This window comes from Triticum aestivum, chromosome 5A (genome assembly GCF_018294505.1).
Source record: "Triticum aestivum cultivar Chinese Spring chromosome 5A, IWGSC CS RefSeq v2.1, whole genome shotgun sequence".
NCBI classification, from domain to species: Eukaryota; Viridiplantae; Streptophyta; class Magnoliopsida; order Poales; family Poaceae; genus Triticum; species Triticum aestivum.
The window spans coordinates 355,315,614-355,330,834 of record NC_057806.1 but is presented as its reverse complement, the minus strand read 5'-3'; the positions used below and the strand labels follow the sequence as shown (position 1 = coordinate 355,330,834).

General features: G+C 46.4%; 1 protein-coding gene across 1 annotated transcript; it reads right to left on the bottom strand.

Annotated features, from left to right (window-relative positions):
- Window positions 1-1,508: 1,508 nt before the first annotated feature.
- Window positions 1,509-5,679, bottom strand: LOC123103341 (serine/threonine-protein kinase 16). Its single transcript, XM_044524894.1, has 6 exons — window positions 5,272-5,679; window positions 4,243-4,385; window positions 3,853-3,996; window positions 3,172-3,357; window positions 2,796-2,920; window positions 1,509-1,987 (listed from the first exon to the last, which is right to left on the bottom strand). The coding sequence occupies exons 1-6, from the start codon at window positions 5,519-5,521 to the stop codon at window positions 1,759-1,761; spliced, it is 1,077 nt and encodes a 358-aa protein (XP_044380829.1). The 5' UTR covers window positions 5,522-5,679; the 3' UTR covers window positions 1,509-1,758.
- Window positions 5,680-15,221: the final 9,542 nt, after the last annotated feature.

Sequence of the window (15,221 nt, the reverse complement as noted above, 5' to 3'; positions counted from 1 at the left end):
TCCTACTCCGGATCGGCGTCCTCGGCGAACCTGCGTCGCGTCAGCCCATGGCCTCCGATGGATGGTACTTTTCCCTCACCGGCGGAGGGATCTAAATCGGGGGTGCCATCCTGCAGGGGTGCGGTTTGGCACGGCCGCAGTCACCGTTTGGCTACTGTTGACTGCAGGTCGAGGATGGGGTCCCCTTCCTGCCCTGGCTCGGCGTAATTGTGTCTCCATCAAGCAAGGCCCTTTCTTCATTGGTTGCCCTTGTGGCTTCCAATTCTGGGCAGCGCTGCTAGGCAGTCCCTCGCCGCCGTCGATTTGGTACCGGCTGTAGATGGGCTTGTAGCGGCGGTTTGTGCCGGAGCAGCACTTGCACGGCAGCTGGGTAGGCCGGCTCCGTGTGTGTGGCCCATCTCTCCCAGAGAGGCGGGTGGGGTTGGTTTTGTGGTTCCCGGAGTGGCGGCTCCGAACGTTTGGCGTGGTGGCATCCTTGCGGCGAGTGTTGTTGTGCGGTGCTGGTGTGTGACCATGGTCGTGTGGGCGACACGGCGGCTCGCTTGGGCGGCTCTATGTGTGTTGGGTGTGGCTCAGGCAGATCTGTGTGTCGCTCTCGTCACCCTATGGCTACCTCGCCTCTCCGACGAGCCTTGGCTGCCAGGAAGGTGATGGATGTAGGACTTTAGGTGGTTGCTGGCGATTATCCCGGGTGAAAACTCTGCACGACAGTGTCCTTGCCAGTGGCGACGACACTCTCGAGCGCCGCTTCCCCTCCTTGGAGGAGTCACTGTGGGTTGTCCTCCTCCTTGTGCTCTGGGTGAAAACCCTTGTTCCGGCTTGTCGGACTAGGCGGTGGTGACACTGTCATGCCGTTCCCTTTTTGGAGGCTCTGTCTCATGAGCAAAGATCTGATTGCTGGTGGCCGAGGGTGTGGTAATGGACGGCAGTTTCTTCTGCACTTCGACGGTTTTGTAGCCTCGACGATGGTGACCTCAAGGGGTGTTAGTTTGCATTGCCGTTGTGCCCAAATTCCTCCCATGTGGTCTCGGCGTTTGTGTCCATCCAGAAGCTAGGGTGAGCGTCCTCATTGTTCGACGATACGGCGCCCTTCGAGCCAGGGCGAGAGGCAGGTGGGCTCCTTTCGACGATGCAGCTGGATGACACTATCGCCGGTTGCCCAGGAGATGGTAGTGGCATTGCTTCATGTCAACCAGTACCTTGCTTCGGTTGGCTTGAGTGCGGTTGAGGGCCTCGTTGACTTAAAGCGGTGCTTCATTATCCCACCTTATGCTTGCTTGTACTCTTGTGGGTTTTGTTGTTCGTCCTCAACACCTATGTATCTTGCCGTCTTTGTTTTCTGTTGTTGTTGTGTGTTGTGGTGTTCGTATCGGTCATTGTAAGGGCTTCATTAATTTAAATCCGGGCGATGGCCTCCTTTTAAAAAAAGTTGTTTAATAGTATATGTAGGTTGCTCAACAGAACATGCACAAGTCTATAGCTCAAACAAGATTTACGGAATCAGGAGAAACCACGAGAATGATGATATCATTTATTGACCCCTGAATCTCACTTTGGCACAAAAATTACATACATCTACAGACATCAGGAACAGCCAGTTCTTAAATCGGTGAAGCCTGCTACAGAAAACATCCTCTTTTTTCCTTCCATACAATGACTATTAAGGAACATGTCACTTTTAATGAATCAAGCAGATGTTCTATAAACTTACATATGAATTCCTTTTCTTCTTTCTGTTGAAGCAGTTCCATTTACTCATCAAGTTGAGTGCTTCGCAATGAGTTTATCAACGTGGATGATAATATCGTCAATATTGGGACGAACTGCAGGATGTGGCTGCAGCATCCAGGTTACAAACTGGCGGAGAGTGTCAGGATAGGACGAACCCGTCTCAGTAGGCCACTTCACCTGTGCACTTTTAATGACTGTTACTAAGCTTTCGCCAGCAGATTCATCGAGCTCATAATCAAATGGTGACTTTCCATACCTATAATAAATAAGAACATGATCAGATGATCAGCAGCTTGCACTACAGAATCTATAAACTAAGTACTAGATACAATGACATGCCATGGCAGTACGGCAGTACGCCATGATGAGCTATTTGTCTTGATCCAGTTCCAGACAAAAAAAAACCCTAAATAATGGATTCTGCAGGGATGGTCAGATACTCAGATTTATAACTACAAGCCTTTTCACTAGCATAGAACAGGTCTACGCTGTTGCTACCATTTTTTGAAGAATTGTGTCAAATAGGCTACTTCGGGTTGTGGAAATTTTGACAAAATACAATATAAAAAGGGTTTCAAACACATGGCAGGATTTCTACGTAACTACAGCAGTATTTAACAAAGATGCTGTTTAATTACTACCTCCGTTCCAAAATAATTGAAGTTCCGGATTTGTACTAAGTCAAATTTGTTTAGTAAGTTTGACCAATTCTATAGAAAAATAGATTAGTAGAACACCAAATTAGTCTCATGAGATTCTTCATGAAATATGCTTTCATATTATGTGTATTTGGTATTTTGGTGTTGTAGATCTTAGTGCATCTTTCTATAGAGTTGGTCATGTTAGACTTAAACAAGTTTGACTTAGGACAAACCTAGAACTTCAATTATTTTGGAACGGAGGGAGTACCCCTTAAAAACTATTGGAAACAACATAAATGAAGTAAACCTTAATTTGATACGAGTAGTTTTAGGCACGGGTACTAACTATCAATCCCAAAACAATTAACATCAAACGGTGAGGCCATATGTCAGTTCATAAAGTTTCTGCATGAGAGAACTTACATCATAGCATAAAGGGTGCATCCCAAAGACCATACATCTGTCCTCTCATCAATATCGGCATGGGGCGGGCACTCCCATAATTCAGGTGCCCGGAAATGTGCAGAGCAGTGCTCTGAAGCCCATTCCTACATTAAATCAATTGCCAGTGAAAGTAAGAAGTCCAGCACTCATCATATTTACAGAAAGAAATCATAAAATAATCCATATTAGCTCCCAAATGATTTCTCATACTTGTTGCCAAACTACAGAAATGTGAACAAAAGTTCAACCATTCTATCAATTACACTAGATTGCCTTACAATCAGCACTGGCTGAACAAACTGTTAATATAAACTATATTATCCATTTCAGTTACCATCTATAAGTGTAAAGGTACCTGCAGCTGCAAAGCTTCTGCTTGTGATCTAATAGCTCTTCTTGCTGGGCGAGCACTTTCAAAGTCCATCAAGATAGCAAGATGAGGCTGTTCCTTCCTCTGAGTTATGAGGACATTGTCTGGTTTAACTCCATTGTGAGCATATGGTGGCTCAAAACTGTGCATATGCTTCAGTCCTGCACATAGCTGTAGGCAACACAAATCACATAACTAACAGGCTAATCCTCACAGAAAGTTGCTACCAGCAGCAGAAGGGGGTAAAAGAGTATAATTTACAGTTGTTACAAGCATAAGTAAATCGATTTTGCTAACATCACAGACCAACCTTAGTGATGGTACAGTCCACTTTCGCTATATACTAAATTTAGTAATATCACAAAGGAATATTGAATTAATGGAGAACATAAAAAATTATAAGGAAGATCAAACAAATACAATTCATGATCAAGAACAAGATAAAAAAAATTGGGTCTCAATTTTGATATAAATAAAAACATTTGGTCTAAACTCTAAAGTGACAGAAAAAAAAGGGAAATAAGAGTAGAAGATTATGAGTCATTACGGTCATGCCTAATTGTTCCAACATGGTATGTCGAACTACCATTGCACCCCTACTGTAGTTGTCCAATAAGGATACAATATCGTATTGTACACAAGACAGCAGTAAGTATAAGTATTTACCTGGCGAAATATCTGGAGAATGGTGATTGTTGAAAGGTACTCCTTCTTTTCTTGCATGGATTTAGTTACATCCTGCAAGGTTCCATCTAAGTGAACTGGGAACAACAAGTAAGCCTCATGGTTCTGCGACCCATCTTGCACACCCTACATACATATAAGTGCAGATCTATTGGTACCAGCACAGATAGTTAAATTATTGTATTGTGATACCAATTAAAGCTGCTAAATCTCCATCAGCAGATAGTCAACCATATCTGTTTTTTTTTTGTTACCCAACATAAGCTACCAAATATTTTTTTAAAGTAAATATCACTGAGCTGGAAGATGAAAGATATAATACTACTATCATGATTTGGATGCGGGCATCATATCTATTTGTATCCAACTTACCTTGACTGCAATAATGGCATTTTCAAGAAGTGGAAGTAAATTTGGATGGCTGAATTGAGAGGACACTCGGATCTCCTGCCGAACTAGCTCCAAGTGTTGGTCGCTCTGAATAAGAACTTTCTTCAAAGCATATGTCCCATCAGCTGAAAAGAAAATCGAGGAAAATGAGATGATAAAAAGAAACAAGTGCAACAAACAATAACTGGAAAGCCAAACACAAAACAACAGCCAGAGCATGATGATCCTTAAAAGATGAAGAGTCAAAAGTTATCAATAGATTAGTACTCATCAAGTAATCATGTCACTGAAATGCCGTGATATTCGTCTTAGGCCCTTTAGTAGAATATATACTAAGTCTGTTTTCTACGGATATCGTAAATCTTAGAAAGCAGTTTGATAGATTCGCTTTGAAGGGCGATATTTGGTTGACCATATGCAACTCACAGGATGCTCAAGAGGTTGACAATATTGGACCTAAGCCAAATTTAATGGAGTGGTTAGTTTAGCATGCTGCAGCAATTAGTCTTAAAATGCACTTTCCAATATGGTTCTCCAAAATTCGACAAGGCATAAATTATGCCAATAGAATAGACACGGATCAACAATTGAAAATGATTGTAACCACAGAAACTTAAGCTAGGACACGGATATGACTGTCTCTCCGAATCAAGATCATTTGGTAGATCTGTCACCGCATAGTTTGGTCGATTTGGAATTTTGGATGAGGACAAAATGTGTATAGACGAGCTCACAATGTGGGAAGCAATCCAGTAAAGTAGGAGCGAAAAACTACGCAAGTGCTGACATAATTGAGGAGACACCCATAACCTGAAGCAGGATTTTAAAGAAATGAGAAAGTTGCCGTGCCGATCTCCGTTGGTGAGGGCACATCTGGATTGACCGAGTCAATGAAGAAAGAGAGGCATTTCGCCGCACGCACGCCGGATTCAAACCAGTGCATGCGTGATCTAACCGACAACACCCTCAGATCTGAGTCAGGGGGTGAAGAGAGCTAGACAAGGTGCGGACCTGAGATGTGTGACGGGTCGACGCCCTTCTTCTTGGCGAGCCCTGCGGCGCCGGGTCCCGCTCCGGCGGTGCCGTCGGAGACCGCGGCGGCGGCGACGACCTCCTTGACGAGGAAGACGGAGGAGCCTGCGGGGCCGGCGTCGCCGAGCCTGCGGAGGACGCGGAAGCGGTAGTCGTTGACCCAGATGTCGCCGCCGCCGCCGCCGACGGTGTCGTACAGCGCGTTGAGCCCGGAGAAGGAGCACCCCATGGCGGACGCGACGTCTCCCCCTCGAGCGAGCGAGCGAGCGCTTCCGGTCCGGGGCAGGAGGAGGACCGGCTTATTACGGTCGCACACGCGGCGCCCGCGCGTGTTTTGAGTGACGGGGAAATGTCTCGTCCGGGGCGGTGGCACGTCGTAGATCTGGGCTGGGCTGGTGGTGTTGGCGCTTTCGCAAGCAGATCTCGCCTAAAAAGTAGGCCGCTGCCACTATTTTAACCCGTTGAGGTCAGCGGGTCGCGCCACCCTGCGGCAGATCCCGGATACAGAGCTGTAAATTTGGAAGGTTCCGAACGTAGAAGAAGAGCCAAGAGACAAACAACACCGAAGATCCAACAGATTATCATTTCAGATTTGCTGAAGTTTCATGTCGCTGAAAATTTCATAGATTGCGGTTGATTGTTTAATCGTCGAATTTACTCATGATTCATGCTCGCCGAGTCGAGGAAATAATAAATGTGGGGTTTGGGCAGATCCAGCGATGCCAAATACGCGGAGAGGAGCCGATGACAACAAAAAGGAGGCAAAAAAATAATGTTCATGATTAGAGGTTACAACGTCTCTTCCGCGGAGGCTATATGGTTTCAGTGTAGAAATTAGGGTAAGGGTTGATGATACAACCAGATTAATGACTAGAGTATCCAAGTGCAATGACCACTCTTCCATTGAAGTTTCACAAGTAAAGAAGCGGAAGAAAAAAGAATACCTGGGCAAGACCATTATTTATGCTCGAGCAGTAATTGAGAAAGAAATGTGTGTGTGATTTAGGTGCAAATTTGAATGTGCCAAGAATGAAGTATCTATTCGGCCATATCGATTTAGTGGCTTTGCATTCATCAACTACTATACATGTCATCCCAATCATGATCATATTATTCCTTTCAACACCGACGCTTTGTGTTAAGCATGTAGGCGGTGTTGAAATAAGGTGTGTTGTCTTCCTCGTCAAGGTATTCATCAACTTTGAGTTTCTTGAACTGCCATTTTCACTCCTTATTTATCAATTCCTGGCTTGAATTCATTTGCACCCTCATGACGAATCTCTTGAATCAATCTAGGGGTTTGTCTTGAAAATATCACAGTTAGGGGGTGGGGGTCAATTGATGAACAAATGCAATCCAAGAGTGCTCACGTTAATGCTTTAGTGCGTTTTCACTCAAGTGAGAACTATGAGCTTAAACGATGAGATTGACTTGTAGGGTCCAACATCACTCTTTGTCACACAATCCTAGGTCAAATAGCTCGTATATGATGACAAGATCACCACATGATTGTTGTTGGTTCTTTTCCCTTATGGCTCCTAGTAGTTATAGTGCATATCGTATCTATGTTCGGTTTAGATTCATGTTGAATGCATGATTTCATTCAAGTTCATCCAACTTGTTACTCTGATTGCTTTGATGTTTGCCATTTTTGTGTCGGTGAGTGAGGGAGTCCTGGATTAGGAGGTCTCTGGACAGCCGGACTATATCCTTTGGCCGGACTGTTAGACTATGAAGATACAAGATTGAAGACTTCGTCCCGTGTCCGGATGGGACTCTCCTTGGCGTGGAAGGCAAGCTAGACAATACGGATATGAAGATCTCCTCCCTTGTAACCGACTCTGTGTAACCCTAGCCCCCTCCGGTATCTATATAAACCGGAGGGTTTAGTCCGTAGGACAACATAAAATCATACCATAGGCTAGCTTCTAGGGTTTAGCCTCTACGATCTCGTGGTAGATCAACTCTTGTAATACTCATATCATCAAGAACAATCAAGCAGGACGTAGGGTATTACCTCCTTCAAGAGGGACCGAACATGGGTAAACATCGTGTCCCCTGCCTACTGTTACCATCCGCCTTAGACGCACAGTTCGGGACCCCCTACCCGAGATCCGCCAGTTTTGACACCGACATTGGTGCTTTCATTAAGAGTTCCACTGTGCCGTCACCGTAAGGCTCGATGGCTCCTTCGATCATCGGTAATGATGCAGTCCAGGGTAAGGTTTTCCTCCCCGGACAGATCTTTGTATTCGGCGGCTTCGCACCGCGGGCCAATTCGCTTGGCCATCTGGAGCAGATCGAGAGCTACGCCCCTGGCCATCAGGTCAGATTCGGAAACTTAAACTACACTGCCGACATCCGCGGAGACTTCATCTTCGACGGATTCGAGCCCGTGTCAGGTGCGCCGCACAGTCACGACGAGCACGACGTAACTCTGCCGTCGGACAGTGTTCGGGAGATCGCATCTGCAACTACTCCGGCCTTCAATCCGGAGCAAATTGCGCCATCCAAGGACGGAGGGATAGACCCCGCCATGGAGGCTGCAGTCTCAGTGGCGATGGAGCCGGATACTGACTTCACCCCTTACGAGAGCCGTGTCGCCGAACCACTGGATTCGTCTCCGGCCACGGACTCCGAGCCGCCTGCATCCGTGCCTATCGAATCCGACTGGGCGCCGATCATGGAGTTCACCTCCGCGGATATCTTTCAGCACTCGCCTTTCGGCGATGTGCTAAATTCATTAAGGTCTCTTTCCTTGTCAGGAGAACTTTAGCCGAACTATGTTCGGCTAGAATGGGATGCGGACGACGAAGAAATTCGCTGCCCACCCACCACCCACTTAGTAGCCACTATCGACGACTTAACCGACACGCTCAACTTCGACTCCGAAGACATCGACGGCATGGACAAAGATGTAGGAGACGAACAGGAACCAGCGCCCACAGGGCGCCGGACAACCACTTCATCACATGACATATACATGGTGGATACACCCAAAGAAGGCAATGGCGAAGATACAGCAAAGGATGGCCCCTCCAAGAAGCAACCCAAGCGCCGACGTCAGCGGCGCCGCACTAAGTCCCGCCATAGCAAAAATAGCGATAACTGCGCAAGAGAAAATAACACTCCGGTCGACTCCAGAGGAAACGCCAACCACATTGCCCCGGCGACAGAGCACAATGAAGCTGCAAGCGGTGAACATAGTATGGATCCGACGTCCGAACACGGCGACACCAAGGATAAACCTCATCAAACCCCCTCCGGGGAGGAAAACAGTCCAGACGAAGATGCACACATCATCCCGGAAACGCACTTGGAGCAAGAGAACCTCCGCAGAAGGCTTATTGCCACAGTGAGGAGTTTGAAGAAGCAGAAGCAAAGGCTTAAGGCTGCACAAAATACACTCAACAACAAGTGGAACAAAGTGCTCGACAACGAAGCAAAGTATGGTGGAAGTTACCGCACAAAGAGCTATCCAAAGCGCAAGCTATTACCTGAATTCGACGACGAGGCCTTAGAGCCCACACAGCCAAAAAATGAAACGTCCAACCGGTTAAATCAACCACCTTGTGACCGCGATATAGCGGCTAACAAGGTCACAGATAAGTCAACACACGATCTATGTGAGGACTTGCGCCAAAAATCTGGTACGACCAGATCCATTTATGGATCTCGAAAGCGCGCTCCGGCACAAAATCAAAACCAAATACTACAACCGTCTGAACGCCATGGTACATCCAAGTACAGGGGTGCCGCACACCCCCTATGTTTCATCGATGAGGTGATAGACCACGAATTCTCAGAAGGATTCAAACTAGTGAACATAGAGGCGTACGACGGGACCACAGACCCTGGCGTCTGGATTGAGGACTTTATCCTCCATATCCATATGGCTCGCGAAGACGATCTCCATGCCGTTAAATACTTGCCCCTCAAGCTTAAAGGACCAGCTCGGCACTGGCTGAAAAGCCTCCCCAAAAACTCAATTGGAAGTTGGGAGGAGGTCGAGGATGCTTTTCGGGCTAATTTTCAAGGGACCAACGTCCGACCTCCGGATGCAGACGATTTAAGTCATATAATTCAACAGTCCGGAGAGTCCGCCCGAAAGCTTTGGAACAGGTTTCTCACCAAGAAGAACAAAATCGTCGACTGTCCGGACGCCGAAGCCTTAGCAGCTTTCAAACACAGCGTCCGAGATGAATGGCTCGCCATGTTGGAAATATGCCCTAGAGGCAATAATAAAATGATTATTATATTTCCTTGTTCATGATAATTGTCTATTATTCATGCTATAATTGTATTATCCGGAAATCGTAATACATGTGTGAATACATAGACCACAACACGTCCCTAGTGAGCCTCTAGTTGACTAGCTCGTTGATCAAAGGATAGTCATGGTTTCCTGACTATGGACATTAGATGTCATTGATAACGGGATCACATCATTAGGAGAATGATGTGATGGACAAGACCCAATCCTAAGCTTAGCTCAAAGATCATGTAGTTCGTTTGCTGTAGCTTTTCTGAATGTCAAGTATCATTTCCTTAGACCATGAGCTTGTGCAACTCCCGGATACCGTAGGAGTACCTTGGGTGTGCCAAACGTCACAACGTAACTGGGTGACTATACAGGTACATTACAGGTATCTCCGAAAGTGTCTGTTGGGCTGGCACGAATCGAGGCTGGGATTTGTCACTCCGTATGACGGAGAGGTATCTCTGGGCCCACTCGGTAATGCATCATCATAACAAGCTCAATGTGATCAAGTGGTTGATCGCGGGATCATGCATTACGGTATGAGTAAAGTGAGTTGCCAGTAATGAGACTGAACAAGGTATTGGGATACCGACGATCGAGTCTCAGACAAGTAACGTACCGATTGACGAAGGGAATTGTATACGGGATTGATTAAGTCCTCGACATCATGGTTCATCTGATGAGATCATCGAGGAGCATGTGGGAGCCAACATGGGTATCCAGATCCCGCCGTTGGTTATTGACCGGAGAGGCGTCTCGGTCATGTCTGCATGTCTCCCGAACCCGTAGGGTCTACACACTTAAGGTTTAAGGTTCGATGACGCTAGGGTTGTAGAGATATTAGTATACAGTAATCCGAAAGTTGTTTAGAGTCCCGGATGAGATCCTGGACATCACGAGGAGTTCCGGAATGGTCCGGAGGTAAAGATTTATATATAGGAAGTCCAGTTTCGGCCAGCGGGAAGGTTCGGGGGTTACCGGTATTGTACCGGGACCACCGGAAGGGTCTTGGGGGTCCACCGGATGGGGCAACCTATCCCGGAGGGCCCCATGGGCTGAAGTGGCGTGGGAACCAGCCCCTGATGGGCTGGTGCGCCCCACCCAAGGGCCCAAGGCGCCTAGGGTTGGAAACCCTAGGGGCCGTTCCCCCCCCCCCGAGGGGGCATGCGCCCCCTGGTTGGAAACCCTAAGGGGGGCGTTGCCCCCAGGGGCCGCCGCCCCCCCTTTTAGATGGGATCTCCAAGGGGGCATGCGCCCCCCTAGCCCCTATATATAGTGGAAGGGAGGGAGGGCAGCCGCACCTTTGCTCTTGGCGCCTCCCTCTCCCTCCGTAACACCTCTCCTCCCCGCTTGTGCTTGGCGAAGCCCTGCCGGGATCCTGCTGCATCCACCACCACGCCATCGTGCTGCTGGATCTTCATCAACCTCTCCTTTCCCCTTGCTGGATCAAGAAGGAGGAGACGTCTTCCCAACCGTACATTTGTTGAACGCGGAGGTGTTGTCCGTTCGGCACTTGGTCATCGGTGATTTGGATCACGACGAGTACGACTCTATCATCCCGTTCACTTGAACTCTTCCGCTCGCGATCTACAAGGGTATGTAGATGCACTCCTATTCCCCTCATTGCTAGAATACTCCATAGATTGATCTTGGTGATGCATAGAAATTTTTTTAATTTCTGCTACGATCCCCAACAGTGGAATCATGAGCTAGGTCTATGCGTAGTTACTGTGCACGAGTAGAACACAAAGTAGTTGTGGGCGTCGATATTGTCAATTTGCTTGCCATTACTAGTCTTATCTTGATTCGGCGGCATCGTGGGATGAAGCGGCCCGGACCAACCTTACACGTACGCTTACGTGAGACCGGTTCCACCGACTGACATGCACTAGTTGCATAAGGTGGCTGGCGGGTGTCTGTCTCCCCCACTTTAGTCGGATCGGATTCGATGAACATGGTCCTTATGAAGGGTAAATAGAAATTGGCAATTCACGTTGTGGTTTTGGCGTAGGTAAGAAACGTTCTTGCTAGAAACCTATAGCAGCCACGTAAAAACTTGCAACAACAATTAGAGGACGTCTAACTTGTTTTTGCAGCAAGTGTTTTGTGATGTGATATGGCCAAAGGTTTTGTGATGTGACCGGTTCCTTATGAATGATGAATGATATATGTGATGTATGAGATTGATCATGTTCTTGTAATAGGAATCACGACTTGCATGTCGATGAGTATGACAACCGGCAGGAGCCATAGGAGTTGTCTTTATTTATTTATGACCTGTGTGTCAACATAAACGTCATGTAATTACTTTACTTTATTGCTAAAGTGTTAGCCATAGTAGTAGAAGTAATAGATGATGATACAACTTCAAGAAGACACGATGATGGAGATCATGATGATGGAGATCATGGTGTCATGCCGGTGACAACGATGATCATGGAGCCCCGAAGACGGAGATCAAAGGAGCAAATGATATTGGCCATATCATGTCACTATTTGATTGCATGTGATGTTTATCATGTTTTACATCTTATTTGCTTAGAACGACGGTAGCTTAAATAAGACGATCCCTCGTAATAATTTCAAGAAAGTGTTCCCCATAACTGTGCACTATTGCGAAGGTTCGTTGTTTTGAAGCACCACGTGATGATCGGGTGTGATAGATTCTAACATTCGAATACAACGGGTGTAAGACAGATTTACACACGCAATACACTTAGGTTGACTTGATGAGCCTAGCATGTACAGACATGGCCTCGGAACACAGAAGACCGAAAGGTCGAGCATGAGTCGTATAAAAGATACGATCAACATGAAGATGTTCACCGATGTTGACTAGTCCGTCTCACGTGATGATCGGACACGGCCCAGTTAACTCGGATCATGTTATACTTAGATGACTGGAGGGATGTCTATCTGAGTGGGAGTTCATTTAATAATTTGATTAGATGAACTTAATTATCATGAAATTAGTCTAAAATCTTTACAATATGTCTTATAGATCAAATGGCCCACGTTGTCCTCAACTTCAACGCGTTCCTAGAGAAAACCAAGCTAAAAGACGATGGCATCAACTATACGTCCGGAACCTGAGGATCATCCTCATAGCTGCCAAGAAAGATTATGTCCTAGAAGCACCGCTAGGTGACGCACCCGTCCCACAGAACCAAGACGTTATGAACGCTTGGCAGACACGTGCTGATGATTACTCCCTCGTTCAGTGCAGCATGCTTTACAGCTTAGAACCGGGGCTCCAAAAGCGTTTTGAGAGACACGGAGCATATGAAATGTTCGAAGAGCTGAAAATGGTTTTTCAAGCTCATGCCTGGGTCGAGAGATATGAAGTCTTCAACAAGTTCTTCAGCTGTAAGATGGAGGAAAATAGTTCTGTCAGCGAGCACATACTCAAAATGTCTGGGTTGCATAACCGCTTGACTCAACTGGGAGTTAATCTCCCGGATGACGCGGTCATTGACAGAATCCTTCGGTCGCTTCCACCGAGCTACAAGAGCTTTGTGATGAACTTCAATATGCAGGGGATGGAAAAGACCATTCCTGAAGTATTTGCAATGCTGAAATCAGCAGAGGTAGAAGTCAAAAAGGAACATCAAGTGTTGATGGTGAATAAAACCACTAAGTTCAAGAAAGGCAAGGGTAAGAAGAACTTCAAGAAGGACGGCAAGGGAGTTGCCGCGCCTGGTAAGCAAGCTGCCGGGAAGAAGCCAAAGAATGGACCCAAGCCCAAGACTGAGTGTTTTTATTGCAAGGGAAGTGGTCACTGGAAGCGGAACTGCCTCAAATACTTAGCGGACAAGAAGGCCGGCATCACAAAAGGTATATGTGATATACATGTAATTGATGTGTACCTTACCAATACTCGTAGTAGCTCCTGGGTATTTGATACCGGTGCGGTTGCTCACATTTGTAACTCAAAGCAGGAGCTGCGGAATAAGCGGAGACTGGCGAAGGACAAGGTGACGATGCGCGTCGGGAATGGTTCCAAGGTCGATGTGATCGCCGCCGGCACGCTACCTCTACATTTACCTACGGGATTAGTTTTAAACCTCAATAATTGTTATTTAGTGCCAGCTTTGAGCATGAACATTGTATCAGGATCTCGTTTAATTCGAGATGGCTACTCATTTAAATCCGAGAATAATGGTTGTTCTATTTATATGAGAGATATGTTTTATGGTCATGCTCCGATGGTGAATGGTTTATTCTTAATGAATCTCGGGCGTAATGCTACACATATTCATAGTGTGAATACCAAAAGATGTAAGGTTGATAATGATAGTCCCACATACTTGTGGCACTGCCGCCTTGGTCACATAGGTGTCAAACGCATGAAGAAGCTCCATGCAGATGGACTTTTAGAGTCTCTTGATTACGAATCATTTGACACGTGCGAACCATGCCTCATGGGTAAAATGACCAAGACTCCGTTCTCAGGAACAATGGAGCGAGCAACCAACTTATTGGAAATCATACATACTGATGTGTGCGGTCCAATGAGTGTTAAGGCTCGCGGTGGCTATTGTTATGTTCTCACCCTCACTGATGACTTGAGTAGATATGGGTATGTCTACTTAATGAAACACAAGTCTGAGACCTTTGAAAAGTTCAAGGAATTTCAGAGTGAGGTTGAGAATCAACGTGACAGGAAAATCAAGTTCTTGCGATCAGATCGTGGGGGAGACTACTTGAGTCACAAATTTGGCACACACTTAAGAAAATGTGGAATAGTTTCACAACTAATGCCGCCTGGAACACCTCAGCGTAATGGTGTGTCCGAACGTCGTAATCGCACTCTATTAGATATGGTGAGATCTATGATGTCTCTTACCGATTTACCGCTATCATTTTGGGGCTATGCTTTAGAGACTGCTGCATTCACTTTAAATAGGGCTCCGTCGAAATCCGTTGAGACGACACCGTATGAATTATGGTTTGGGAAGAAACCTAAGCTGTCGTTTCTAAAAGTTTGGGGATGCGATGCTTATGTCAAGAAACTTCAACCTGAAAAGCTCGAACCCAAGTCGGAAAAATGCGTCTTCATAGGATACCCTAAAGAAACTGTTGGGTATACCTTCTACCTCAGATCCGAAGGCAAGATCTTCATTGCCAAGAATGGATCCTTTCTAGAGAAGGAGTTTCTCTCGAAAGAAGTAAGTGGGAGGAAAGTAGAGCTTGATGAAGTACTGCCTCTTGAAGCAGAGAGTAGCGCAGCTCAGGAAAATGTTCCTATGGTGCCTGCACCGATTAGAGAGGAAGTTAATGATGATGATCAAGATACTTCGGATCAAGCTCCTACTGAACTTCGTAGGTCCACAAGGACACGTTCCGCACCAGAGTGGTACAGCAACCCTGTCTTGGAAATCATGTTGTTAGACAACGGTGAACCTTCGAACTATGAAGAAGCGATGGCGGGCCCAGATTCCGACAAATGCCTAGAAGCCATGAAATCCGAGATAGAATCCATGTATGAAAACAAAGTATGGACTTTGACTGACTTGCCCGAAGATCGGCGAGCCATAGAAAATAAATGGATCTTTAAGAAGAAGACAGACGCGGATGGTAACGTGGCCATCTATAAGGCTCGACTTGTCGCTAAGGGTTATCGACAAGTTCAAGGGGTTGACTATGATGAGACTTTCTCACCCGTAGC